This window comes from Hydra viridissima, unplaced genomic scaffold (genome assembly GCF_058129835.1).
Source record: "Hydra viridissima isolate aposymbiotic clone 2 unplaced genomic scaffold, HvirCarnegie_v1 scaffold_13, whole genome shotgun sequence".
NCBI lineage: Eukaryota > Metazoa > Cnidaria > Hydrozoa > Anthoathecata > Hydridae > Hydra > Hydra viridissima.
In genome coordinates this window covers 1255299-1283279 of record NW_028324312.1, presented here as the reverse complement: position 1 = coordinate 1283279, position 27981 = coordinate 1255299, and the positions used below count along the sequence as shown (strand labels likewise).

Sequence of the window (27981 nt, the reverse complement as noted above, 5' to 3'; positions counted from 1 at the left end):
TTTCTTTTAAACTTGTGTTAAATTAAATTTATGTGAGTTCTAATCTTAATATAATTAGCACAGAAACGTTTAATGTTTAATGTTTAACGTCGTTTCGTCATTAGTTACTAGGCTTTGAAAAAGCGCGTTCTCTAAATGCACGCGGCCATTGGAGAAAGATCTCTTCAGCGAGTTGAAACTCTTTTCCTTTTGAAATCTAATCATTAGTTTAGATATATTACATAAAGAATCATATTAAGAGAAATGATAATCGTTAAGATCATATTATATTTGAAGTAAGTATATAAAATAGTTATATATACATTTTTATTAGCTAAAGTAGAAAGGATTTAAATTTTATTTAGATAAAGTAGAAAGGATTTAAATTTTTATTAGATAAAGTAGAAAGGATTTAAATTTTTATTAGATAAAGTAGAAAGGATTTTAATTTTTTAAATCGTTTATATTTTGTTTGTTTTAGTTTTTCATTTGGCAGTTTTGTTTTTATTATCTTATTTTTTAGAAGGAAAACAGGGGTATGTATGTTATTTAAAGTTATACTAATGCTATTTCCATAAAATGGTTATTACTACTTTGGAATTTCTGTGATGCTATTAACTATTTTTGTTCTTTTTTAGAAAATTTAGAAAAATAAATTAAAATTTTGTGCCAACACTGACAATGCATGTCACATGTTATTGTATGTAAAGGTTAAATGTTGTTATGAAGATTACAGTTCTTATGAGAAAAAAAAGAAGGTAAAGAGAATTGTTTGTAAATATATATTTTGTATCTTTTTAAATTTTCTTGCATCATTTTTAGAATTTTTGTTTGCACACGTTTATTGTTTGCATATATGCTTTTTTGATATGTATGTGTGTGTGAATAAGTGCTTTATAGTTGTTTTATCAATGTGTTTTTATAATAATGTAAAGTGTTTTTTTACTGTTTGTGTATGTGTTAATATGTGTTACATAATTGTTTTAAAAATGTGTTTAAATATGTATATGAGGTATTTATTTATTTTAGTATATATTTAACATTATATACATATTTAAATACATTTATTGTGCTTATAGTTTGTACATATGTTTATATTATGTTCTTTCCGTGTTTTTAAAGTGCTGTGACTTGGTAAACACATACCTGAAAATCAATTATTGTATTTTAGAGAAAGAGCAGAACATATGGCTTTAGATCGTGCAGCTCAGCGTGATATGCACCTAATGGCATGGATTAAGTTAAATACTGAAAACGAAAGAGTACATTGCTATTCGTATGTAGACATTCCTTATCACTTTATATTTAATGATAAACATTGTAAATGGAAGGTTAGATAAAGGGGTGGTGATAAGGTGATAGTAAGAATGTATAAAGTTAATCCAACTGGAGAATTGTTTTTTCTTAGACTGTTACTTTTACAAGCAAAACGAGCAACATCTTGGGAGGATGTGCATACTGTTAATGGTATTGTCCTTGAAACGTTTTGTGTAGCATGTGTTTTGAAAGGCCTGTTGCAAGATGACACTGAATGGCAGAATACTCTTTCTGAGGCGGTTTTAACACATATGCCAAAGCAAATTAGACAGTTGTTTTCAATTATTTTGACCTTTTGTGAACCTGACAATCCTTTACATCTCTGGAATACATGCAAAGCTTTTATGATGGAAGATTTCATTCACCACTCAGTCCCACTTCTAATAGCTGAACAAGCTACTCTTCATCAAATTGAAAAGGTTATTAATCAAATGTGTTATATAAAACCATATTTGTTTATAGTTGTATATATGTTTAAATTATGTTGTTTCCATGTTTTCAAAGTGGTGTGATTTGGCATTATGTTGAGCAAGATTGATAACCTTGCCAGCCAAGCGATGTACTTATAGCAGAGTTGTGACTTGGCAGCATTTAGTGTCAGGCGGAGTTGCTTTGGAGCTAGGTTGTGTTGTCTAGCCTTTGTTGTGTTGTCAACCTGCTTAGGTTGTGTTGTCAACCTGCTTTGGAGCTAGGTTGTGTTGTCTAGCCTTTTTTAATTATTCTCCAAAAAAAAATATTATAATGTCTGTTAATGTTTAGCGTAATGTGTATGAGAGTATGCAACCTTGATCTTTAAATCTAGGGTGTTTTCATGTCCTAAATTTGAAGTAATTGAATAACTAATATTGAACATAAAAACAAATATACTTTTATGTATTTATATGTTTAGTAAAAAGATAGATATAGTTAACTTTAAATTGGTTTTCTAATTTTGCCTTTCATATTTTAATTTGGTTTGTTATCTTCACTGGATTTTAGGATCAAGGATGTAAATATTCTATTGTTATGTTATTGTTGTGATGTTTTGTGTTGGTATTCATTTTTAACAATAGACACCTTCATGTTGGTGACTATTGTAAAAAATGAATTATAGGTTGTTTCATTATTGGTACTTACTGCTTTTATTTATTTACTGAAAGCCAAGACAACATAATGCTAAAAATGCAATTTATATCTTAAATTGGTTTTTTTATATAAATATATATACTATTGTTAATCCTTTTGTACTTTGAAACAGATTTTATTGTTAGATTTTCGATAAATGTTTATATTAACTGCCATGTCAAAATGGGTTACTATAAATAGGTAAATCGATTTTCAGTTTTTATGTGGTGTTTTATTTTTTTTTGTTTTTTTGTTGTTGTAATTATAGTATCATAATTCCATTTTTTTTTTCTTTAGGATTTACGATTGACGCATTTATACGATTTATAAAAAGAAACCTGATTACCTTTTATTGTAAATTTTGGTCAGTTAAAATGATATAAATGTATGCAATTAGGTCAATTTTTTTAAAGTTTTCTCTATTTTAAGCCTAATAATTTGCTGTACGTAATTTAGGGAATCTTTTTAAATGGGTGGTTAATATTGTAGTTTAGCGCATTTTTCAAATATCGAGTTACTTAAATTTTATAAGATTTTTAACTAATTAATTTGCTTAGTTTGCATTTGCAACACTTTTGAGGAAAGAAAAAATTTTTATATATGTTAAATTCTTATATTAAAAAAAGAAAATTCTTATACACGTAAATCATTGTTTTACATTTCATTATTCTGGTAAAAGGTCTTCATCAAAAACTTGACTACTCTTAATAAAAATAACTATTCTCTTGACCACCATTAAGGCAAAAACGGGGAAGGGAGGTCCTTTATTAGTGTCAAAATATTTATGAGAATTAAATTTCGAGTAACAAAAGGAATTTTTAGTAAATGGTAGTAAATTACCGTTTACTAAAAGCTATTGAAACAGAGGACATATATATAAAAATGGTCAGATTAGTGCCATATATAATAATTGTCAGTTATTTTTAATAAATTTATTTGGTTGTGTGCATTTAACGTTTTAAAGACAATTTCCTGTTTTAAATAAAAATGTATCAAGGGGATACCAAAAAATTAACAAATCATGTATAATTTACGTTCGCTTAATATTAATCTTATTAATTAAAGTTCATGTTATAAAAAATATAACAAGAATATAGCCTTACTTTTTCGTCAATATAAAGCATGATAAAGTGTTATTATTTTGTGTTAGTAGCTAAAAACATATTGTGTTGAACTTAGTATCGAGGAAAATGGTTCTGCCTTACACTGATATGATCTGTCAGTTGTAAATTACTCAATGTTAAATAATTGGTAAATTATTTTACCTCCGCATACTTTTTATTTTAATTTTACAGATGGTTCAATTTTTTAATTTGAAGGGGTTTTTCTAAAAGGTTATTAGTTAAGGTTTCGCAACTTTAAATTGTGGAAAACAGCCACTATAAAGTAACAGACCGACCATAACCCGTATTACGGGTTGCTTATTGCTAGTAAATTATGAATGCTACAACTTTACATATAAAATTTAATGACTTTTTAAGAAAACCAAGTGTTTAAGAAAACCAAGTGGATAGGTATAAATATCAGCTTTTGAACAGGATAACGAAAATATTTCTTAGGGTAGCATTAAGAGGGGTAGAAACCAGTTATTTGAGAGGTAAAAAAAAAAACAAAAAAAAACAATCAAATAATAACACACTTGTCCAAAATGGGAAATAATTACTCCGAAGCTTCCCGAAAAAACCCTTAGGAGCGAAGTATCTACATATGTTCCTGATTAGAAAAATGAAAAAAATGAAATCCTTCATGACCGTCCGAGCGAGAAATTTTAGTTTTAAAATGTAAGAAATTGCGACAAAAAATATTTTTTTGCAATCAAAAGAAAACACATTTTTTATTCACTAAACATTGATCTACACTACATAACAGATCCCTGATGCATGGGTAAGTCACTAAAATGTTTAAAAAACTTCAAAATCAAAAGTAAAATGATTGTTTAGCAAGTTTAATTTTGATTTTTTTTAAAATGATTTAACAATTGTCCACTGTAGATTGCTTTTATTCTTTTTATTCTATGAACACATAACAAAGAAATAATGTGAGAAAACAATGTGAGAAAACAATGTACTCTTTAAAAAATTGAGTTGGGGGCAGCTTTAATGTTAGTTAGTCAAGCTTTTTTGAAAAACTAAAACATAAATAAACTGAAACAAAGAGACGATGTTTTCTTGATAACTTTGCATTAAAGACGCTTGCCGTTGAAATCTACTATGCAACTCAGCAACTTTTCTGGATAGTCTGGATGACCCAGAGGCCTTTTGTATCTCTCCCAGTGGGTTCGGAAACTGTGATGAAGGGCTTCTGTTGTCTGTTCGCTGAATGGTCCAAGAGACTTTTTGTGACGATCAATGAAATCCTTGACATGAAAGAAGACAGTGTGGACTTTTGGAGTCACACTTACTTTTGGCAAGGAGAGGAAAGCCAGTTGAAATTGGTCAATTTTCTTTGAGTAGTTTGAATCCAGATGATTTCCAAAGCAGGCATTCACAACTGCATCAAACTTTCTCAAAGTGTCGATGAATGGAAAAACATGAAAAGCTGAACAATTCTCTGCTTGTCTTTGAAGAAGGTCAACATTTTTGAGGAGTTTGCGGCATTCATTCCCAGCAAACTGCCCTCCGTGAAAAGGCTGTTCTTTGATATGAAGAGCTTTAGGCCATTCTTCAGCCTCAGGCCAGGAGTCCTTTAGTGCCTTGAACAGATGGTTCACTACACCGAGAAGGAGATGTAGCTCCATTGGTGGTATGATGTCAAGAACAAGTGCATTGTCAGAAAAATCCAAGAGGGGCTCATGCACCACATTCTGAAATTGTTTAGCCTTTTTCATGTCTAAACCAGCTGCTTTAAATGAGGCATAAGATCTTCTGATGGATCCAAAGGTTCGAAAGTTACCATTCTGTGATAACCTATTGTGGCCAATGTCACACCATGTGCAAGGGTGTGAGCTGGCATGTGACTGAAGCCCACACACAAGGTTTGCCACCTTCAGGTCACTTGAAAGAAGAAAGTCAACTCGCTCAGAGAAGATGAGAGATAGTATTGTTCTCAAATTCTCATAGTTTTCTGGTACATCCTCTGCTACAGCAACAAGAAGTTGAGATTTCACACCACTGTCTTTTGCTGCAAAAGATGTAAGTGTCTTCTTGTCTGGTGGAGCTTGAACTTGAGAAATCAATTCATCTTCTTGAATCCCAAGGCTAACCTTGAGGAAACCACCACCACCGTCAATTCCAAGCTTGACTATGTGCTCTTTATACACTTGTCTTTTGAGCAAGACATCATTGAGAAGTTCAGAGAGATTCTTGCAGTGAACCACAATTTGTTTCTTTGTCTGAGACTTTTCATGTGTCACAGTTATGTTTGTGTGAGTGAAATGTTCAGATAGTTGTGTACCTATTTGATGGAATTTTGCCCGGAATTGAGGTTCAACAACTCTGGCTTGTGCAACATGGTTCAATGTTGAGGCCAATTTTTTGACGCTTGCATTAGACAGCCCTGTGTTTGTCTGAATGTTTGCAAGGTCTTGGGCTTTTAGAACTACTTCATCACCAAAGAGTCTTTTTGCGCTTGCTGCACCTGTATTAAAAACATTGCTATGAGTAGGAGCAAATTTTTCACATAAACAACCAAGTTTTCTTTATGGAAAGTAAAGTTTAGATTTGAACTGCAAATTTTATTTGTTAAAGGTTTTTTCTTTTGTAAAAGACAAAGACAATGACAAAGTTTTAATTACTATCAGATAAAAGATTTGCAAGTTACTGTTACCTGGAGTAATTGGCAAAGGTCGCCCACCACCACTTTGTGCTATTCTTAGGGTTCCATGAGGAGAAGCCTCTTTAGATGAAATGACTGCTGAAGCAATCTGTTCACTGACTTTGGAATCTTTTGATGCCAACATCTTTATGTTATGCCTGAATGTGAACTGATTGCATTGATGAGGTACTCCTCTTCCAATTAAGGAGAGGCAATCAGAACATCTTCTTTGGTCTTGGGATGGTAAAGGCTGTTGTGGCATTTCAAATGGGTGCTTTTGCAATGCTTTCAGGTGTCCAATTTTGCAAATGATGCAATCACACTGCTGTCCTCTTGTCTCAGGCCTAGGCATGACAGATGAGAAATCAAAAATGGGAGGGACAGAGACATTCTCACCATTTTTCTTTCTCCTCAGAAGCAGTCTGCAAGAATCACACATTCCAAGTGGGACTCGTGTGTCACAAAAGTCAACATCCTGAGAAATCAGACTCTTGACTTGGTCTTTAAGAAAACTTGTTAGCTCCCTAGAACATTTTTTCATACAGAGGAGACAAACTGACTTCCGACAGTCTTCATGATTTTTTGCTGAGTTTGGCATTTTTGAGTTGTGCATTCCACGAATGAAAACATGAATATGTCATTAACATGCCTTTTCCCGAAATTTGGTTCAATATTTTATTAGGGATGTGCCACTAATACTTAAGAACTGATTTTTTCATCAAATTTTGAAAAAAAAAATTAAAATTTTTTTTGGCAAAAATCTTATTTTTTAAACTGAAATTTCTCGCTCGGACGGTCATGAAGGATTTCATTTTTTTCATTTTTCTAATCAGGAACATATGTAGATACTCCGCTCCAAAGGGTTTTTTCGGGAAGCTTCGGAGTAGTTATTTCCAATTTTGGACAAGTGTGATAAAAAAGTATAACAAAAATAATTAGTAGTATGCAGTATCATGAATTAACTACGTCATCGTGATTTTTGACTGAACCCCTAGTTAGAAGTAATAAGTAAATATTAAGAATAAGTAAGTGAAATAATTTATTAAATTACTTGTCTTTCTAAAATCACAACCTTTTTATGATTTAAATCGCTGAAAAATTTAAACTCACTTAGATTTTATGTTTTTAACCTATGCAAAATTTTAACTTCAATTGGACAACTCTGTCGCAGCTCATGTTCCATGAAGTTTCAAAACTTTCGTTCTGAGAGCGATTTTTCAGATGAAAAGTTTAAAAATAACAGCCATTCTATGCTACATACACTGAATATGCTGTTATCTTCTTAATGAAAGATTTGTTTTTGTTTCAAAACTGGTCGTGTTGCTCGTGTGAAAAAACTTTTATATTGTTTTCTTTTTAGACTATGAAATACCAAGTTCGTCACAGAAGTTAAGAAAAGAGTATTGTGTCTTTCTTGTGAGCTAAATTTCAAATAAGATCATAAGAGCCAAATAGCCTTAGGCCGATATGTTTTACGAATTTTCTTCTACAATGCACGAGATATAAAGCTTATGACAAAGGAAAGTGCAACATTGATGATTCAAGAGGTTTCTAGGCCTTGTCAAAAAGTACAAATTCCTACTAAGAGAACTGACCACTGTGTTGAGAAGCTGTGTAAGCTGTATGAAGAATGGAAAGGTTCACAAAAGAATTTGATGAGAGGTGCAGGCGATGAAAAAGAGAGTTGAGAATATATCTTTGCAGACAACATGAATCTGTTTGACAAAGTTCATTCAGAAAACATGAAAAACGAAGAAGATAAGAATTTGCTCATCCTTCGGCACCATGTCCAGGTTCTACACTTGCTTGTGGATCAGAAATTAGAACACGAGTTTAAATTTCTGATTCACAACCAAAGTAAATATCCAGGTTCCATACTTGGTGTGGATCAGAAACTAAAATACAAGAAAGGAAGGACACTGAAGCGCACTGCGTTGAAAACTCCATGGAGAAAAAGGACTAGATATCATGTCATTTTATATTCAAATAATGCTATCAAAATGTTATTTGGATATATTAGGAAATAAACCACCTGTTTTTGGTGAAATTTTTATTTAGTTACTGACAGAAGACAGAATATGAAAGTCTAAAGGATTATTATTGGCGAATTCTTTGATCGACTGTTAAAACCGCATATAAAAGTTCACTGATCTCAAAATATAAATGGATAGCGTATTCAATTGTCTTTTTCAAAAAAAATTTGAAACCAAAATTGGCCTCCCAAGAAGGCGGCGATCGGAGCTCTCTGTGGTGATCGATGTACGTTTTATAAGGCTTTTTACAGAAATATGAAAGAAAATAAATAGAGTGTTGAAAGAAATACTAGACTATGAAATAAAGTTTTAATGACTTTAAAGAAATTAAATGATTTCTAAAAAAATCAGACAACTAAAGTAATTATTTAGATACTAAGGTACAAAATATTCGATATACTTTTTAATTGAAATTTACAATTAAATAATATTTATGCATAATCTATGTGCCTTTTAATTCTTAGTTACCCAATGTAGTGTGCTAGAAGGTTGATAACATAACTGTATGGTAGGCGGCAGTGGTGTCTACTTACAATTTTGACAAATTTTATATTTTCAATTATTGTACCAAGATACCAGATATGTACATGCTGCATGAACTATTAGCTGAGTGCTGAGTTCACACAACTCAGGGGTTCCTTCTAGGATTATTTAATACATTAATGTAATTAATGGATATAGTAATTAATAAGAATATTAGATACAAAATATTATTTTTTAATATGTTATTTTACTTATATATTATTCTTTGTAATATTCCAGCTCTAAATGATTGAGTCGATTGCTTTTGACTTGTTATTCAAAACGACTTATTAAAGAAATTTTTTGATAACATATATTTTGTATGTTAACAAACATTATCAACATTATGTATCTTATCAAGAAATTTATGATACCTAAATTTACAATAAACCATCTGCATTAAATGTTGGAATGCATTAGTATTTTCTTATCATTTCGAACAAACCAGTTTTTTAAAATTCAAAGAAAGAGGAGGTTTAATTAAACCAACCAAAAATGTTGTTATCATATGCGAAGAAACTGATGATGTTTCTAAAGGTTGCTTGCCTCAATAAATGGCCACCTTCCAAATGAAATAGGAATTCAAAGTGGCATTTCTAGTGCTGTTTTAAGATCAGTTGATTACTCAAAAATATTTAATGAACAAACTTCTCATATGTTTGACTCAAATATAACTGATAACCATTTATTTGCACTGATTAAACTTATTTCAGAAAACTATGCAAAAATACATTTTTATCACCTGGGTAAAGAACAAACTGCCAAAGTAACTGGAAAAAAGCTTAGGAAGCAATTAACAAAACTTATTATATTCAAAAACCAATCAAAAATATTTTTATAATATATAATATGATATACAGTGGCGAGCAAAATAATAGGTGCGAACCAAAAAATTAACAAATACGAGAATATCTTTGAAACAAATAAAATAAAAATTTGAATTTTTATTAGAACTTTTATTTTATTGCATAAATAAACAGAAATTAATAAAAATTGAGTTATTAAATATATATAATATATTTTAATTTAAAAAAAATAAATTCCACACCGAGCAAAATAATAGGTGTAAAATAAAAAATGAAGATGGAAGTCAATAGGGTTGCAAATTATTAATATTTTGTTGCATACCCTTTATTTTTTAATACTTCCGTGCATCTTGACGGCATTGAATCCACTAGTTTTCTGCAAACTTCTACAGGAATGCTGTACCAAGCCTCCTGGAGCATCATCCACAGTTCATTTCTATTTTTTGGATTTTGTCCAAAAATTTTAAGTTTTAACTGCCTCCATAAATTTTCAATAGGATTTAGATCCGGTGACTGAGGTGGCCATTCTAAAACTTTTACATTATTGGTCGTAAACCACTCTTTCGCAGCTTTGGATGTATGTTTTGGGTCGCAGTCCTGTTGGAAATGCCAAATTATCGGCATATTTTCTTTGGCAAATGGCAACATGACATTATTTAGTATGTCTACGCATGTATATTGGGTCATAATATCTTTGATTCAAAAAAGTGGCCCCACACCGTACCAGGAAAAGCAACCCCACACCATTATATTTCCTCCGCCGTGTTTCACTGTTTTCGCAGTGAAGCGAGGTGAAAGTTCTTGCTTTGATGATCTTCTTACATACTGTTTTCCATCAGAATTAAATAAATTAATCTTAGTTTCATCACTCCACAAAATATTAGGCCATTTTTTGGTCATATCTGGTCCCCGCCAAGCAATATGATTTTTTGCAAAAATTTTTCTTTTCATAATGTTCTTTCTACCAAGTAATGGTACTTTCCTCAGAGTTCGAGCTGGCAACTTACTTTCTAAAAGCCTTCTTCTAACTGTCCAAACACTAATATTTTCATTAATTTCATTTAAAATTTTTGTTGCTGGCTTGAATGGGTCTTTTTTTGAAATAATTGTAATGTGATCATCTGTACGCTGACACGTTTTGCGTGGTCTTCTATTCTCACATGATTTTTCTGGTTTTAAGGCATTTGTAACTTTATTTTGAGAACATCCCATCGTAACTGAAATTTCCTTGTAAGTTTTTCCTTGTTTTCTTAAATTTCTAATAAGTTTTCTTTCTATCGCTGTGCAATGTTTTCCTCGTCCCAATTTATATCTAATTCTAATTCAATACAAATATGATATGTTATTATTTTATGTAAGTTGCATAAATATTGACCTTACCTTTATATCAACAACAAATAAAAATAATAAAATGTTTTTAATCCTACAGCAAACAGGTTAAAATAAACACACACCTATTAATTTGCTCCACCAAATTTGTAGGTTAAATATATAAATAGGGTATTCCCCTCATAAATTTGTAAGAAATTGGAAATATACTGCTCTCTGTTATAATAAAATAAGCATAGTTTGTGTAGCAATCAGTTCTGAATGTCACTTTATAAAATATACTGTAAAATGTCAATTTAAGTGAAATTTATTATTCACACCTATTATTTTGCTCGCCACTGTAATTATATACATATATAATAACTCTAGAAGGAACCTCTGAGTTGTGTGTAATCACAGCGCTCAGCTAATAGTTCATGCAGCATTTACAATTTTGTAGTGCCTATCTGATAAACTAATGCCTAAAAAATATTTTATCTTAAAAAAAAAAATCAGCTGCCTTCCATGCTGTTGTGTTATAAACCTTCTAGCACACAGCATTGGGTAGTTAAGAACTAAAAGGTACATAAATAAACATTTGGGGAGAATAACTAAGCTATTTTAACTAGACATCTAATTAGTTAAAATAACTTAAGTTTTTTTTCTAAATGTTTATTTTATATATACGAAGTTTGTTATTTCTTAAATTAGGACTTTCTTAAAGCATAGGACTTTCTTAGGTCACACCACGGTATTTGAAATTTGAGATTTCTGCACAACCAAACAAATACTTTTTCTTCACTATCATTAAACAAAATAAATTTTAGCAAACTAAAATTAAAACTCGTACTTAGTTTTACTGAGAATTTTTATTTTATTATTTTTATTCTAAAAAACGAAAAACAGAAATTTAATATAGAACAACTTATTGTAAGAATATGTTTTGTTAAATAAAAAAGTATTTATATTTGAAATTTATGTAAATATGTAATATTCCGTTATTTTATGAAAAAAATCTTATGTTAAACAAAAAAACTAGATTTTTATTAGAAACTTATATATTTATCAATATTTGAGCTTAAGAAATAAAGCTTGATTATTATCAATTTCTTAATTTTCATACCACCATTAGTTAATTCTGCCGCCATCTTGGGAGGGCAAAACTGGCTTCAAAAAATTTTCTGTACTAGGTTATATTTTGAGATCAGTGATAAAAGTTTTATCCCCACTGCCCTGAAAAAAGTGTGGCTGGGATCCATGCAAAATGATAACTCTGAAACAAGAATTAAACAAACTTGCAACAATATAAAAACATTTTTTCAACTAAAAATTGTATAGCATTCAAAATGAAAGACATAAAATACGTGAAAAATAAGATTTTAGATACTTTAGTCAATTTCCAAAAGTTCAAATTTAGGTATCATAACTTCGCCCGAACAAAACTTTCTCTTAAGAAACCCAATTAAATTTGATTTTAGATAAGAATACGCCTTTTCCTAAGCTTTTGAAAGAAAAACTTCTTGCTGTACCCTAATATATAATACATACAACATACATACATACATACATACATACATACATACATACATACATACATACACACACACACAATTTTTTACCAAAATAAGTAAACAAAGAGACCTTGTTAAACATTTTGAGCAAAACTAAATTCTTTTTCCACTTTCATAACTATATCATTACGACCAAAAGAAGACAACACATTTTTTAAATCTGCCCATCTTTCTTTTCCTGTCGTTTGCTTCCATAATTTTAAAACCTCTATAGCTTGTTCATAAGCTGCATCAGGCCTACCCTGGTAATCAAGATCAATATGATTAAGCTCATTTTCATCTAAGCAAATGTGATTTCCTAGTTTACGCCAATCACTCCCCAACATAGAGCAGACTTTATCAAAAAGTTTTGATTTCAATTCATTGTTGTCCAATGTGTCCATTTGTGAATCAAACATTAAACATAAATTTAAACTAGAAAAGTTAAAATAATAGCAATAAACAAAAAATTGCTCACAACTAAACTAACCATAAATTGTAAAATGCACCTAATTTACACAAGTATGATAAATAAATTAAAATAGTTTTCCTTCATTTTTGAAGATAATTCTGCTTCATATTTTAAGGCCAAGGTTGTGTTTTGTGTGCAAGTTACATAATCAAAAACCTATAGAAATTTTTAAATTTTTTATGCTAATAAAACTTTTTTAAAATTGAAACATTTAAAATAAGAACCTTAATTGGTTCCTAAACTTTGAGTAGGTTTATAATGTGAAATTGTAACTAAAATTATTACATATTCATTTAAAAAACTAATGAAAAAGAAAAAAGACAAACAAAATTATAATCAGGTAAAAAACTTTAATAATCTTAATATAAAAATCTTTAAAAAACAACCTTTAAATATTAGTTAATTTTAAATAGAATGATGCATTTTGTTTCTTTGTTATATGCACATACAGATCCCTTCAAAATCAATCATGTTCAGCATATATTCACTAGAATCTTAATAACTTTGCAAACAAATGATGGATTTCAAAACTAAATGTGTCATTTGAAAAAGCATTAAATAAATTTTTACTTATATAGAAATATTTATTTATTACAAATTATATATAAAAATATTTATTTATTACAAATTAACTTATAAAAAATATTTATTACGATTAACTCTGTAGATACTAATAGCAATTGAATTTTTTATGTCAAAATTAACTTAGTGCTTTATGGTTAACATTTAACTAAAATAAATAGAGGTAATACTGCAGTTAAGCGGCGTAAAATAATTTTTAATTTTCGCTTATAGCGCTCTCGCTCGCTGAGGCTAAAAGTTCTTAAAATAATTATAAAAACCAAAGTAGATAAATTTCAAAGTAGTTATTTTTTAAAAACTTTTTTGTTTAATATTTTTGTTTTTTGTTTTTATTGTTAATATTTAATTATTTTATCATTTATATTGTTAATATTTACTTATTAAATTATTAATTATGTAAAGAAATATAAATTTTTATATTTTATAATTGTATAATTTTAGTTTGTTTTAGACAAATTTCATATTACAATTATGGAATATAGGATACTACAATTATTGTTCTTGCTAAAATATTTTTTAAAAAATATTTGGCTATGAAAATAGCCGTTTTATTTATCAACTACAGAGGATACTGACGAGACACACAAGATAGAAACGCCGAAAATATTGGAAACTCTTGAAATGTTTGAAGCCAGCAACACACGTGATTCAGCCAGGATTTCATCTTCAGCAACAATAGTTGTTGGAGCACTTGGTCTCCCACGACCAACACATTGCATAGCCATCTAAACAATGATTTACCATGTTAACTAAGAATAACTATTTACTTAATATAAACGATTTATTCAGTGCAGAATTAATTAATAAAATTAATTTTTGTAAATATAATTATAATACAAATAATATATAACAGAAATGAAAAAATAAAAAAATTTAACAGTGACTATTACTTTTACTTATATTATGTATGAGGCTTTTCTTTTCTTTTCTTTTTATACATTTCGAATTTTTCCATATTTCGATATTTAGTTTTCTCTTACTTTTCGCAACGTCACTTTCAGATTAATTTTTTTCATTTTCACCATCGCAGAGTTTAATCAAGCGAAAATTAAAAATTATTTTACGCCGCTTAACTGCAGTATTACCTAAATAGAAATAAAATGATTCACATAGTATCACATATATATTATGTCTTTCTCATCTGTTATCTAAAAATTTTTTGACACTTAGAATGAATTAGGGAACTTAATAGTTAATTATACACTTGAGTACTCACCTCTAATAGACAAAAATTATTTTGAAAACAAATTTAAAAAATAAATATAAAATACTTTCTCTCAGGATCACTGCCCAAGTGTACTAAAAATGAAAAATATTTATTAAAATAAACCCCTGAAAATCTAACATTTCATATTTGTGCTAGTGCTGACCTTTTTGTAAACAATTCATTTTTATATAGTAAAAAGAGGCTAATTTCTTTTTTATATTTAGTGTGGTGTTAGTAATCAAAAAAAAAATCAAGAACAATCATTTTTAAAGCCAAATTAAACTCTTATTTTTTAGCTATCATAAAAAATTATCTAAAGAATGTGTATCATTATTAATTAATTTTCATATATAAATTATACAGGCGCTACTCAACTTCCTCCCCCCCCCCCTAACTTTATGATTGATTCTGATAGAGAATTTTATGCTGATTAAGAATCGTATAAAAACATGGGTCTCAAAATCAATGGAAAGTGCTCTAGTCTGAAGTTGAAAGTACAAAATTATACAACAAATCTCCAGTATTCGCCATCTTGAATAATGATTTATTTTTGTCTAAAAGTTATTATTTTAAAGTATTCACGACCTGGTTTTTATTTTATTATAATAAAGACTTGGAATAATAGATCATGAGAATTCAATCGCATTTAAATTATCACGCCAATATGCTTTAACTAGGGCAAAAGCGAACATTGTCAGCCTGGTTTTTATTATAAAATTTTTTTTTGGATAATTGTAGGCGCGAAAGTTCTTTCGAGTGCTATTAGATATACAAACGAGTATAAAACATCTTACTCTTGTGAAACATGTGATTCTTTCTTGAAAATTTTATTTTTATGAAACAATTTAAGACTATTTTTTAATAAAAATTTGCTTTATTATTAAGTAAATAGTAATAGTGAAGATGAACTTTAATTGAATAATAAAAATGTAATTCTTTAATCTTTTTTGCAAAAAATTTTCTTAATGAAATTGTGTGGCTATGAAAGTAGCTGTTTTTAATAAGGAAGATCCTAGGCAATAGGGCAATTGAGAACAAAATCAACTGTAATATAAGTTTAATCAAGTTGACGAATATTAGGGATTTCTCGTATAACTTTGTACTTTCAAATTCAGATTAGAGCACTTTCCATTGATTTTGAGACCCATATTTTTATACGATTCTTAATCAGTATAAAATTCTCTATCAGAATTAATCATAAAGTTAGGGGGAGGGGAGGAGGAGAGGAGAGGGGAGAAAGTCGAGTGGCGCCCAAATATTGTAACTATATAATGTGTAACCATTATAAGTTAAGTAATTTTTTTTGTAAAATTAAGTGCAGCTAATATAAAATTAGAAATTATTGCTATCTTTTTTGTGTAATATACGTTTAATTTTTTTGTGTTAAAGCTTTAATCCCTAAGTTTTCCCAATGTGGAGATGCTTCAACAAGTCGTTGAATGTGAAGGCTATTTTTTAGTGTCTAAATAAATAATGACATTATTTAAATATTTTTACAGATAGGCTTCCTAGACAGTGAAGATAGAAAAGTTTCAAAGGATCTTGTGTATATTCAAGAGACACCATCTTTCATACTGGATTTGATAAATCAACGTGCTTTAGACCTTCATTCAGCATTTGTACGAATTTCTATGGATGATGGAGGATCTTTTTTGAAAGTTATAATCAGTATCTTCGATGCAAATGAAATTACAAAGTCTGCAACTTACATGAATAGTGGTGTTCAGCGTTATCAAATTCTTGCAATAGTTGAAGATATTCCTGATACAAACCATAACTTAAGAATAATATTAGAAAAACTCAATTTGCAAGATGTCAAGTTTTTTGCAGCATTTGATTTAAAGTGTGCCAATGGTGTGTTTGGTCTGTCAGGCCATGCAGGAAAAAGAGCTTGCCTGTGGTGTGAAGGGTTGAGAAATGAAGAATGTGGAAAGCTAAGAACTCTTCTAGATTATATAGAGTCTAGATTATTGGTATGAAAAATATGTTGTGGAAAATAACTCCAAGAAATATAACATCCAACATTATATAAATGTGATATATCCAAGGATTCTCTACCTAGAGGAAAATCCAGATACTCTAATTCATGCCATTCAGTACCACCTCCTGAACTGCATCTTTTAATTTGAGTTGTATTTACTTTAGGATGTCTGCTTATGGATACTTGGGATGAATTTGGTGACTGGCTGAAAACTAAAAATGTTCTTCAGAGAGGGTACCAAGGTAGAGGTTGGGATGGAATCAATTGCAACAAGATCTTGAAAAACCTGGATGAACTTGATAAAGTTGTTACATCTCAGGCTCCTCAATTTAGACCTATAGTTCAGTGCATGAAAGAGTTTAAAAAAGTAAAGGATTCTTGTTTTGGTCGAGTCAGATTATAAGTTAGCATTTGCCAAATTAAAAAACTCCTTCCTATCTACCCAAGATTTTGCTCAGGTTCTAGGGAAAAAAATTTCAGTAAGTTGGAAGTTTCACATTTTGTTGTGTCATGTTCATCCCTTTGTTGAATACCATGTGGCCAATCCAAGTTTGCTGAACAGTGTGGAGAAGCTATTCATTCTAAACTTAAGTCTACATGGAGCAGATTTAAACGTAAAGAAGAGCATACTCGACATGGAGAGCAACTACTATCCTCTGTAGTTGATTTTAATGGAAGAAGAATTTAACATTAACTTTGATATGCAGCCCTAGAAACAAAAAGAAATCAACAAGTCAAGGACAGTGGCTATGATCCTGTCAAAACGGCCATTTTCATAGCCACAAAATATTTTTAAAAACATTACAAATGGCTTGTTTTGTAATACCTCAAGAGCTCTAATTCACAGGAACAACTTTCATTTTAGGCATGTATGTTTTTATAGTGTGACACAAGATTAAGCGAAAAGTTAAAGGAGTGGGAAAAAAAAAATCAATTTGCTTCTATTACATGTTTGAAAAGCTCTTTCAAATCCAATTGAAAAGGTTGCTAATAGTATTACCTACAATAGAATCTTGAAATAGTTTAGAAATCAACAAATAATTTTAATGGAAGAAGTATTTAATTTGGTTATGATAATTATACGTGATAAATATATGTAAAAACTTAAAAATTGATTTTTCCAATCTTAGCACGCAAACCAGATTTTAAAAATATTTTTAATTAACCATATACATTAATACTAAACTAAAAATAAAGGTTCGGATCGAGTGACACGACATAAAACCTGGCGGTCTTTCTGGTTCACAGTGAAAAGGATAACGAAAATATTTTTCAGATATCTAAATCAGTACTGTGCATAATTATTATAATTTAACTACGTCATCGTGATTTTTTACTGAACCGCTAGTTAGAAGTGGTTTTGACAGAATATTTTAGGTACGTGCGTATCTGGGTTTTTACGGCACCGATTTTAAAGACAAAAACTGTGACCTTTTTTTTCACAGCGTGCTCGAAGTCGGTGTGGTAATGATGTATTTATTTGTCTTTTTTTTTAGAACTTTATATCAGCTTAGACTTTATTAAAAAAGTAGAATGTTTTATGTTGAATAAATTATGGTTTTTTTTTACGTGTAATAAATTTTTCAGTTTTTTTTATTACTATTTAAAATTGTGTTCCTGTTCTGGCACTGCATTGATATTGAAGGCATGTTGGTACATATTTGAAATTTTCCAGTCAACTGTATAGATCTATTTTCTATGTGCCTGCCAAATTTCATTAAAAAATATTCATGACCACATACCGTATTTTTCGACCCAGTGGAGGTACCATTTCCACCTCTTTTAGCGTTACTGTGGCTGTTACACTTTATAAAACTGTTTCTGCTTTTGTTACTGTTGCTTTTTGTTATGAATTCTGTTGTTTTTTTTACAGTTACCAGTGATTTTCATTCGGTTTTAAAATTTCGTTTCTGTTCCGGAGGTGCATTAATATTGAAGGCATGTTGGTATATATTTAAAATTTTACAGGCAACTGTATAGATCTATTTTCTATGTCCCTGCCAAATTTCATCAAAAAATATAACCACATACCCTATTGTTCCACGCAGTGGAGGTATGTATTTCCACTTCCGTTACATAGTGTTAGGGGGAGGGGCGGTTTTTGACAGTAGGCAATTCAGTAAATTTGTTTTTTTTATTCATTATAATGATATATTTTATTAGAACTGTTATTTATATATTTATCTTTCATTGAAATTCATTAGTAACGATAAAAATAAGGCGAAAACGCTGAATTTTTTTAATGTATTTAAAGATCACCTCCATAAATATATATATATATATATATATATATATATATATATATATATATATATATATATATATATATATATATATATATATATATATATATATATATATATATATATATATATATATATATATATAATTATTGTAAATATTGCAAAAAAACGCGATATTTTTTTATGCATGTTTTATAAAATTTTATAAATTTTACTATTACGTTTTAATCATTAAAAATACTTTTCTTTCTTTAATTCGAAACTTTTTTGTTACGTTTTTTAATCGTTTTGCACATTTCACTATGCAAAATCATGCGCAAATTAACAATGATTCAATTACAAAGCTGCCGTTAGCCGAACGCGAGTTTTATACGAAAGTTGCATTTTTCTTAAGCAATGCTTCATAAAAATAATGTTACTTAAATGAGTATAACTTTTTTTGTAATGATTCTTTTTTCATGAAGTTTTCACCATTTTATTACAAATTCAGAGCTCTTTCGAACCATATATAAAACTTGAATAAATAAATGGTTTGAAATTTTTACACACGTACCTAAATATTTGAGCTGGAAAAAATATTTCTATTGACAGCAAAAGAAAAGCTCCAACATTAAGAAAATTTAAGATCTACATTTACATAATGAATAAAGTTATTGCTACATTCTGTTATAACAATATATTTATATAAAATAAACTAGTTTATTAAATTCCTTGTCTTTCTAAAATCACAACCTTTTTATGATTTAAATCGCTGAAAAATTTAAACTCACTTAGATTTTAAGTTTTTAACCTATACAAAATTTTAACTTCAATTGGACAACTGTATGTCGCAGCTCATGTTCCATGAAGCTTCAAAACTTTCGTTCTGAGAGCGATTTTTCAGATGAAAAGTTTAAAAATAACAGCCGTTCTATGCTACATGCACTGTAAAACTATTTTTTAACTGAATAAGCTGTTGTCTTCTTAATGAATGTCTTGTTTTTGTTTCAAAACTGCTTGTGCTGCTCGTGTGAAAAAACTTTTATATTGTTTTCTCTTTAGACTGTGGAAAGGTATCAAATTCGTTACAGAAGTTAAGAAAAGAGCATCATGTCTTTCTTGTGAGCTAAATTTCAAATAAGATCATCAGAGCCAAATAGCCTTAGGTCGGCATGTTTTACAGATTTTCTTCTACAATGTAAGAGATATAAAGCTTATGACAAAGGAAAGTGCAACATTGATGCACAAATTCCTACTAAGAGAACTGACCACTGTCCCAGCCGGCACTCTACGCATTATCGACGTCGATTTTAAGTCAATATAAAGTCGCAACTTCGTGCGACTTGATTTCGACTCGGTTTAGACCAAGTTGAAGTTTTTTAAAGTCCAGAAATCGTCGCGGCAAAAAAATATTTTTACCACGAGATAAAAACATGAATTCCAACGAAAGAGTTAGAAAGCATAGACAAAGAAAAGCATTTTTACAATTAGCTGTGGAAAGTATTATAACATCCTCTTCTTCTGAAAATGAATCTATTTCATTTCAGTTCAATAATGATAGGAGTGAATTAAATGAATCACTGATGATCATTATGATCATCATTCAAAATTTTTGGAAAATTCGGAGTCTGATTCTGTTATCAGTGTTGAGCTACAAGAAGATCATAAGGATGGAGATGTTGTAGACCTAAAGACTGAACTTGCAGTTTGGAATACTTCAAGTATGTGTTCACGAGATTCTTTAAACCAACTTCTTGCAATTCTTCGCAGAAACGGGCATCCAGAACTTTTAAAAGATTCGCGAACATTGTTAAAAACACCAAGGTCTACAACTTCATATTCTAAGTGTGGCGGAGATTTTTTGTTATTTGGATATTGAATCTGGTATTAAAAGGATTTTTGATAGTATAGTTATAACTAACGAAGTAACTCAAAATGTTGAATTAATTGTAAACATTGATGGACTTCCATAGTTCAAATCTTCAAGTCTAGAATTATGGCCAATTCTTTGTCGTTTTAAAGGTTTGAAACCTTTTATTGTTTCAATATACTGTGGCACCAAGAAGCCTAATTCCATCAATGAATTTTTGAAAGACTTTTTAATGGAATACCAGCTATTAAAAACTGAAGGATTTCTTTACAAAAATAATAGATACACAGTCTCTATTAAAGCATTTGTATGCGACACACCTGCTAGAGCATTCATTAAGTGTATCAAAAGTTATAAATAATATGTGAAAACTTAACTTTTCAATGTTTTATTGTTGTTAAAAATATTATTTATATTATATATTATTTATATTATATTAAATGTTAAATTATTAAAAAGCTATATTTACAATAATAAAGGGTAGATTTAAAATATTTAAAATAGTTGTCACAAATAATTTTGCAACTGGTTTGGTACATTTTTTTAGCTGTTGTACCAAAATTTCCAAGTGTTGTGTCTCCACAATTAACTCTAAAATCTAAACCCCAACCATCAACATTAGAAAAATCCTGTAGCATTAAAAAATTAGGAATGAAAAAATCAATTCAATGTGATAGAAGTGTATCACCAAGTTTAAAAAGCATGAGGAAGATTGCAACACCGTGTAAGTAATCAAACAGTTTTTTTTTTCACAGATTTTTCAATTTTTAAAAATTCCTGATTGTTCTCTTATGACATTTAATGTTAACAACCTCTGTTATAATTATCCTCAGCATGCAATTATGTAAATTATTTCTTTGAGCTTTGTTGTTGGTGTTGTTGTTCTTTATTTATTTTCTTTGTTATAAATATCATCTTTTATACTTCTTAAATTGTTTGTTTTTATAAATCAATAATAAAACTCTCTGCATCAAACGATAAGTTTTTTTGTATACTTTATTACATTCTTTTTATTTAATATCCTTAGCACGGAAACTAAATCAAATCACACAACCAGAGGTGAAGCGTAGACATGGCTATAACTATCCCTTAACAAATGAGAGTAAGTTTTATATTGTTTTAATTATTTAGGAATATAACATTAATGGCAGTGTTAAACAAAGTATATGTAGCAACATTTTTTTATTAAAGGAAGTAATATGAATTCATTAATGATTTAGTTGAACTTGAACTCAAGTTTATGCTTTTGTTAGAATATCATCTTTATTTTATACATAATACAAATTTAATAATTAAATACAACAAATATTTGTTGTTTGTAATCATAACATTTTAATTCTTTTTTTTTTTCTTTCTTTGCTTTTTTCATCTTCACACTAGTCAGCCAATCTTTTGAATTCTTTTTAGTATTTCAAAAAACCGTGATTAATCTTTTAACACAAATTTCAAACAAACTTGAAGATGTCACAATTTGTGGTTGTAGAAGCTTAAGTCAAACACAAATGCCATCAAATGATGAAATCTTCAAATTTTGCCATATTAGTTCTATGGAAGAACTTCATAAGTTAAATAGCGATTTAAATGATGATGCAAGTTGTAAGTAATATTGATTTTTAAGTTTACAAATGTAATATTGTATTATTATAAGAACTGGTGTGTAAGAATTGAGCTGTTTATTTTGAAAGTTATTGATAACAATGATTACAATGTAATGGTATCTCCTCACTTGTGAAATTTTCACAAATGAGGAGGTACTGTTTATTGTATAAATACTATAAACAAAATGGTAGAAACAACAATTCAACTTAACGCAACAAATCCAAAAAGATTTTAGTAGAATTAATCATAGATTAGTCATCATAGACTAATCATCATTAAGCGTAGTGTGTAACTTATGTTTTATTTTTTTAAAAAACACAACTATCACGAATTGGTGGAAAGTCCATAAAAATAAACGTTAAAAATATTTTGCAAAGGTATGCTACTAGGGTTGAATTAAGCGATCACGATTTGCAAAATCTGGAAAAATATCTGGTCTTCAAAATTTTAGTTTATGCAAAGCTGTGTACTTTGATTTCAAGGAGCAAATTATTATAAATTTGTTAGCGAATAGACAAAATAATTGTTATAAAAAACAAAACGACTACAAAAGTAATAATACTCTAGTCACTACATTATAAAAGTAATAAAACTATAATAGCGTTATTACTGGCATTACTAATGTTATTTGAACAAATAATGAATTATAAAAGTTATAAGTGCGTTATAAAAGTAATAACACTATCATAGTGCTATTACTTTTATAATGTTGTTACTAGAGTGTTATTACTTTTGTAGTCGTAAGTTTTCTTGTTTTATCTTTTATAACTTTTTCGCTAACAAGTTTAAGTTGATTCGCCCCTTGAAAACAAAGAACACGGTTTTGCATAAACTAAAATTTTGAAGACCAGATATTTTTCCAGATTTTTCATTTCACGATCGCTTAATTCAACCCTTGTGCTAAGATTTTTCTAAAATATTTTAATATATATTAAAATATTTTAGAAAAATCTTAGCACAAGGTTTGTCATTTTTTTTCCAGCTTGGGCAAAAATATATACATATAAAAAACTAATGTTTCTTAACAATATTGTTTGGAAACAATAGTTTTTTATATTTATACATTTTCCCCCAAGCTGGAAAAAAGTGACGTCACTTGTGACGTTATTGAGAATAAGTTTCACAAGAAAATCGATTAATGTACATTATTGATAATGTTACTTGTGAGCATTACCAAACTATGTTTTAATGAAGCACACAATTTTTTATATAATCACATATTTGCCAAAATGTTTTAAGTCTTAAATTTAACACTATTTGATAAATAAATGGTATTAAATTTAAAATATAAAAGTAATATTTATAGTTTTTGGTCTTTTTCTTCTGTCTGTCTTAGTAAATAAACCTGATTTTATATTTCAGTTTTTTGCCAAACGCTACACAAGCATTATGCAATATGCATGGATCATGGGCGAAGTCTGGGTTAATAAAATCTAATATCTACAGAGCAATAGTTGGTGAGCTATAATCTTTTTTATCAATATCAAATTTATTGTTGATATTATTTACACTATTTTTAGTTTTATTATTACTTGGACTCCTTTATTCCTAAGGCCTAGTTAAATACCTAAAAGTAATTTTGTAGGCACATCAGATTAAGAGATTTTTTTAAAAGTAATTATGTTGTATGTGTTGCTCAACATCGCTCGATAGTTCAATTATTTTTTGTGCTTTAAAATATATAAAAAAATATTTATTTCTTAGATGCTGCTCTTTTAAATAACAATGAGGCGACTAAGTCAGAAATATGCGAAGCAATTATGCTTCAACTTAAACATGCACCTCGAAGACCCCATGGTGGAGGATCGATTGTTCGCAAAGTTCCCACTGAAGAGTAAGCGTTGCGGGGATGCTTTTTAATAGTTATTGTACAACTTTGCTTATTTAAGCAACTTAGAATGTTTTTGAAAGAAAAAATCTTAATTATATTTTGTTATTTTTGCTTTTTCCAAATAGCTTTGTTATTACTAGTTAAAACAACCTTGGTTGGTTTTTTCGCACGATGTGCAATAAAATAATAAAACAGCAAAATGTATAAGTTAAAAACCAACACAATGGTGTTGGTTTTTATCTTGGACATTTTTTCGTCAATATTATATAGAATCATGGTTTTTTTGTTACGTCGAATCAACGTTGTTTTATTATGTCGAAACGACGTAGTTTGTTTCGGCATTTGTTACATTTTCGACATGATTTCGACATCGTTTGACGTCACCATTTGACGTCGTATCGACGTCGATGTGCCGGCTGGGGTGTTGAGAAGCTGTGTAAGCTGTATGATGAATGGAAATGTTCACAAAAGAATTTGATGAGAGGTGCAGGCGATGAAAACGAGAGTTGAGAATATATCTTTGCCGACAACATGGATCTGTTTGACATATTTCATTCAGAAAACATGAAAAACGAAGAAGATAAGAATTTGCTCATCCTTCTGCACCATGTCCAGGTTCTACACTTGCTTGTGGATCAGAAATTAGAACACGAGTTTAAGTTTCTGATTCACAACCAAAGTAAATATCCAGGTTCCATACTTGGTGTGGATCAGAAACTAAAATACAAGAAAGGAAGGACACTGAAGCGCACTGCGTTGAAAACTCCATGGAGAAAAAGGACTAGATATCATGTCATTTTATATTCAAATAATGCTATCAAAATGTTATTTGGATATATTAGGAAATAAACCACCTGTTTTTGGTGAAATTTTTATTTAGTTACTGACAGAAAAAAGAATATGAAAGTCTAAAGGATTATTATTGGCGAATTCTTTGATCAACTGTTAAAACCGCATATAAAAGTTATATCCCCCTGCAGTGATATTTTCATTAACGTGAAGTAAAATTAGAAGTAAAAATAATTGATTTCGTTAATGTAAATAAAAATTTAAAATTAGGATTTATCTGAAGAACGAAAACTGAAATAGAATTGAATATAAGCATCAAAAAACCAAAATAGGAATAGAATTTGGAATTATTACCGAACGAAAATTATTGAATATTAAAAAAATTTTTATACACTAATTAGTTTTTTTGACAATTAATTTACAAATTTTACATACTTGCTTCAAAATTGGCGCACATGTTTGACACTAACGATGATATTTGGAATGATTATAGAATGTATAAATGGACCACAAAACTGGTCACGTGCTTGTCATAACGTTAAGTATAAATTCAATGCGTTCAATCTTTTGTTGTAAAAATAAACATCTAAAGATTCTTAAGAGTTGCAAATCAATCAATAACAGAATGAGTTTACACAAATGTTATACGGGTGAAAAGAGAAAACGAAATGCAGAAAAAATATTTTTGAAACGTAAAATTGATGACATCAATTCTACATCTTCCCGAAATAGTGGAAAGACAAAAACTCAGACAATAAGAGAGTGCTTTGAACACCGAATCACCGCGTGGGCAACGGAATCAAGTGAATATCAAGTGCGTCAGGATAGCGTGATTGAAATGATTGTTAATACCAGCTATCCAATGGTATTGCTAGATCATCTGTCGTTTCGAAAGACGATAAAAACGCTTGAAAAAATTTAAATTGCCAGGTAATAATTAGCACAACTAAATTTTTAAATTATTATTTTAAATTCATTCAATGCTAAACAATTTTTAAAAGTTTACTTGTGATTATAGTATCATTAGTGTAACACTATAGTAACTAACAACACAAACTTATCTGCATTAAACTTTAGCTGATTTAAATTTTATATTGCAGGGTCTGCAACACTGAACAAGCGGATAAACGAGCGTTTTCTTCTGCAATTTGCACAACTGAAAGACTCGATGAATCGTACACGCAAAGTAACAATTTGTCTTAATGGTTGGACGAAGAAGGGTCTCATAGCATCGTTCCTTGGAATTATCTGCTTGTTTCTATGACACCACCATTGATAAAGCCCGACATCCTTTCCTAAATTTGATGGAACTCCAACATCCCCCACGGGTGAGACGCTTGCCGAATGTTTAAAGAAATGTCTTGACCAGTGGGGTATTAGAGAAAATCAAGTTATGTTGATTGTTTAAGACATCGGGTCTAATATGGTTAAAGCGATAAGGCTCTTACATGAAGTGCATGCAGCTAAGAAATCAGATGAATCTGAATCTTATGAGTTTGAATCTGACGAGTCTGAACATGAAACTGATGAGAATGAGATCCAGTCTCAGTCAGAACAAACTGATTTATTTCTGCCAGATCATGTTCCATATCGTCGAATGCCCTGTATGGCTCACACACTCCAGATTCTCATAAAACCAGTTTATGAACATTATCGTGCAACCATCTTAGAAACGAGACAAGTTGTATCAAGAATTAGGAAATCAAGTGTGGCAATTGAGAAACTTATTGACAAGTGTGGGAAGTCTGTGATAACTGACTGCACCTCAAGATGGAACAGTACATATCAGATGATTTACCGGCTGTATAAAATAAAAACATCGGTGAATGAGGTTCTTACAGATATTGGTAAATATTATTTGATTATTTATGTTATTAGTGTATATAAATTATTTTCGGAATTTTATTAAATCTACAAAATTGTGTCTTACCTTATTTAAACTAAAAAAACCAAAATGGCAATAAATTGTAAGAAGTTCATTAGTCGTTATCATTAAAAAACATGACAGGGTGTATAATCTTTAAATTAGGTTTACTAATAAAACGGAAATACTTAACCCTGCCTTTTAAATCACATCACAACAGCATGAAAAAAAGAGACGTACAGTATTGGACAAAACATTTGCAACTAAATAATGCTAATTTAGCTTCTTTATATAAAAGTGCTGCATTTTTTCAATTTAGAGAAATAACTATGTAACTGTTTAGAGACAAAGTTCTTCAAGTTTTATTCATCACAAAGTTCATTATTTGTACACAAAAATTAATAAATTAATCAAAAGTATTAAAAAAAGTTGATTTCCTTCTGGACAAAACAAGTGCAACTCGACAAAATGTTGACCAAGCTGTATTTCGCTATCAATATTTCGTGGCGAATCCTTTGTTGTCGATCACAGCCTTGCATCTTCGAGGCATAGATTCGATCAGGTGATCAATGAAACTTTGTGGAATCGCTGCCCAGGCCTTTTGGATTTGTTCAAACAGTTGATCCTTATTACGAACACCTTCACGTTTAATTCTGCGGTTGACGATCTCCCACAGGTTCTCGATAGGGTTGAGATCTGGAGATTGAGGCGGCCAATCCATCACCGATAGGTGGTTGTCTTGAAACCACTGCTTGACTACTTTTGCAGTGTGTTTCGGATCGTTGTCTTGCTGAAAAAACCATTTTATTGGCATATTCCATTCAGCATGAGGTAACATAACATCTTTCAGGATATTTTTATACATGAAACGGTCCATTATTCCATCGTTTCGATGTATTGGACCTAGACCGTTAGCAGAAAAACACCCCCAGACCATTATATTGCCTCCACCATGCTTCACGGTCTTACGGCAGTAACGTAAATCGAGGCGTTTTCCGGCCGGTCGACGTACACGGCAAATGCCATCGCTCCCAATGATGTTGAACTTCGATTCATCACTGAACAGGACAGTTCGCCATTTCTGCACATTCCAGTCAGTATGAGATGTAGCAAACAGGAGTCTTTTCTTCTGGTTTTTTAGTGAAATCAGCGGTTTCTTTGCAGGGCGTCGAGAAAACAATCCGGCTTCAAC

General features: G+C 29.9%; 4 protein-coding genes and 1 pseudogene across 12 annotated transcripts; 3 read left to right on the top strand and 2 right to left on the bottom strand.

Moving 5' to 3' along the window:
* The first annotated feature begins 117 nt into the window (after positions 1-117).
* Positions 118-2796, top strand: LOC149879960 (uncharacterized). 9 transcript variants are annotated; one of them, XR_016446448.1, is made up of 7 exons: positions 118-275; positions 503-737; positions 1151-1255; positions 1388-1715; positions 1801-1918; positions 2547-2601; positions 2698-2796. XR_016446448.1 is itself a non-coding variant. In XM_090070928.1 (6 exons), exons 2-5 carry the CDS (start codon positions 703-705, stop codon positions 2568-2570), a joined length of 492 nt encoding a protein of 163 aa, XP_089927054.1. In that variant the 5' UTR covers positions 118-275; positions 503-702; the 3' UTR covers positions 2571-2601; positions 2698-2796. The 9 variants fall into 9 exon arrangements, 4 of the variants coding, with proteins under 4 accessions (XP_089927054.1, XP_089927052.1, XP_089927053.1 ...); XR_016446447.1 differs by lacking the exon at positions 2547-2601; XR_016446446.1 differs by having other exon boundaries at positions 1989-2796.
* A 1303-nt stretch (positions 2797-4099) lies between these two features.
* Positions 4100-6993, bottom strand: LOC149879959 (uncharacterized). The gene is made up of 2 exons (XM_090070830.1): positions 6166-6993; positions 4100-5976 (listed from the first exon to the last, which is right to left on the bottom strand). Exons 1-2 carry the CDS (start codon positions 6764-6766, stop codon positions 4583-4585), a joined length of 1995 nt encoding a protein of 664 aa, XP_089926956.1. The 5' UTR covers positions 6767-6993; the 3' UTR covers positions 4100-4582.
* A 4892-nt stretch (positions 6994-11885) lies between these two features.
* Positions 11886-12844, bottom strand: LOC149879958 (uncharacterized). Its single transcript, XM_090069908.1, has 2 exons — positions 12464-12844; positions 11886-12095 (listed from the first exon to the last, which is right to left on the bottom strand). Exon 1 carries the CDS (start codon positions 12789-12791, stop codon positions 12468-12470), a length of 324 nt encoding a protein of 107 aa, XP_089926034.1. The 5' UTR covers positions 12792-12844; the 3' UTR covers positions 11886-12095; positions 12464-12467.
* Positions 12845-20269: 7425 nt separating this feature from the next.
* On the top strand, positions 20270-20809 carry LOC149879957 (uncharacterized; annotated as a pseudogene).
* Positions 20810-20938: 129 nt separating this feature from the next.
* On the top strand, positions 20939-24231 carry LOC145188082 (uncharacterized). The gene is given in 7 exon segments (XM_090070670.1): positions 20939-21047; positions 21254-21430; positions 21689-21808; positions 22114-22302; positions 22586-22682; positions 23668-23762; positions 24010-24231. Coding segments are annotated over 7 exon segments (921 nt in total). The 3' UTR covers positions 24144-24231.
* The last annotated feature ends 3750 nt before the right edge of the window (positions 24232-27981 follow it).

Excerpts from the sequence above, each read along its gene's own strand:
- LOC149879960 (XM_090070924.1), top strand. The coding sequence starts at position 703 with ATGAAGATTACAGTTCTTATGAGAAAAAAAAGAAG. Across the intron at positions 738-1,150 it reads CTTATGAGAAAAAAAAGAAG|AGAAAGAGCAGAACATATGG; the intron begins GTAAAGAGAATT and ends ATTGTATTTTAG. Across the intron at positions 1,256-1,387 it reads GAAAGAGTACATTGCTATTC|ACTGTTACTTTTACAAGCAA; the intron begins GTATGTAGACAT and ends GTTTTTTCTTAG.
- LOC149879959 (XM_090070830.1), bottom strand. The coding sequence starts at position 6,766 with ATGCACAACTCAAAAATGCCAAACTCAGCAAAAAATCATGAAGACTGT. Across the intron at positions 5,977-6,165 it reads ACCTTTGCCAATTACTCCAG|GTGCAGCAAGCGCAAAAAGA; the intron begins GTAACAGTAACT and ends TTTTTAATACAG.
- LOC149879958 (XM_090069908.1), bottom strand. The coding sequence starts at position 12,791 with ATGTTTGATTCACAAATGGACACATTGGACAACAATGAATTGAAATCA.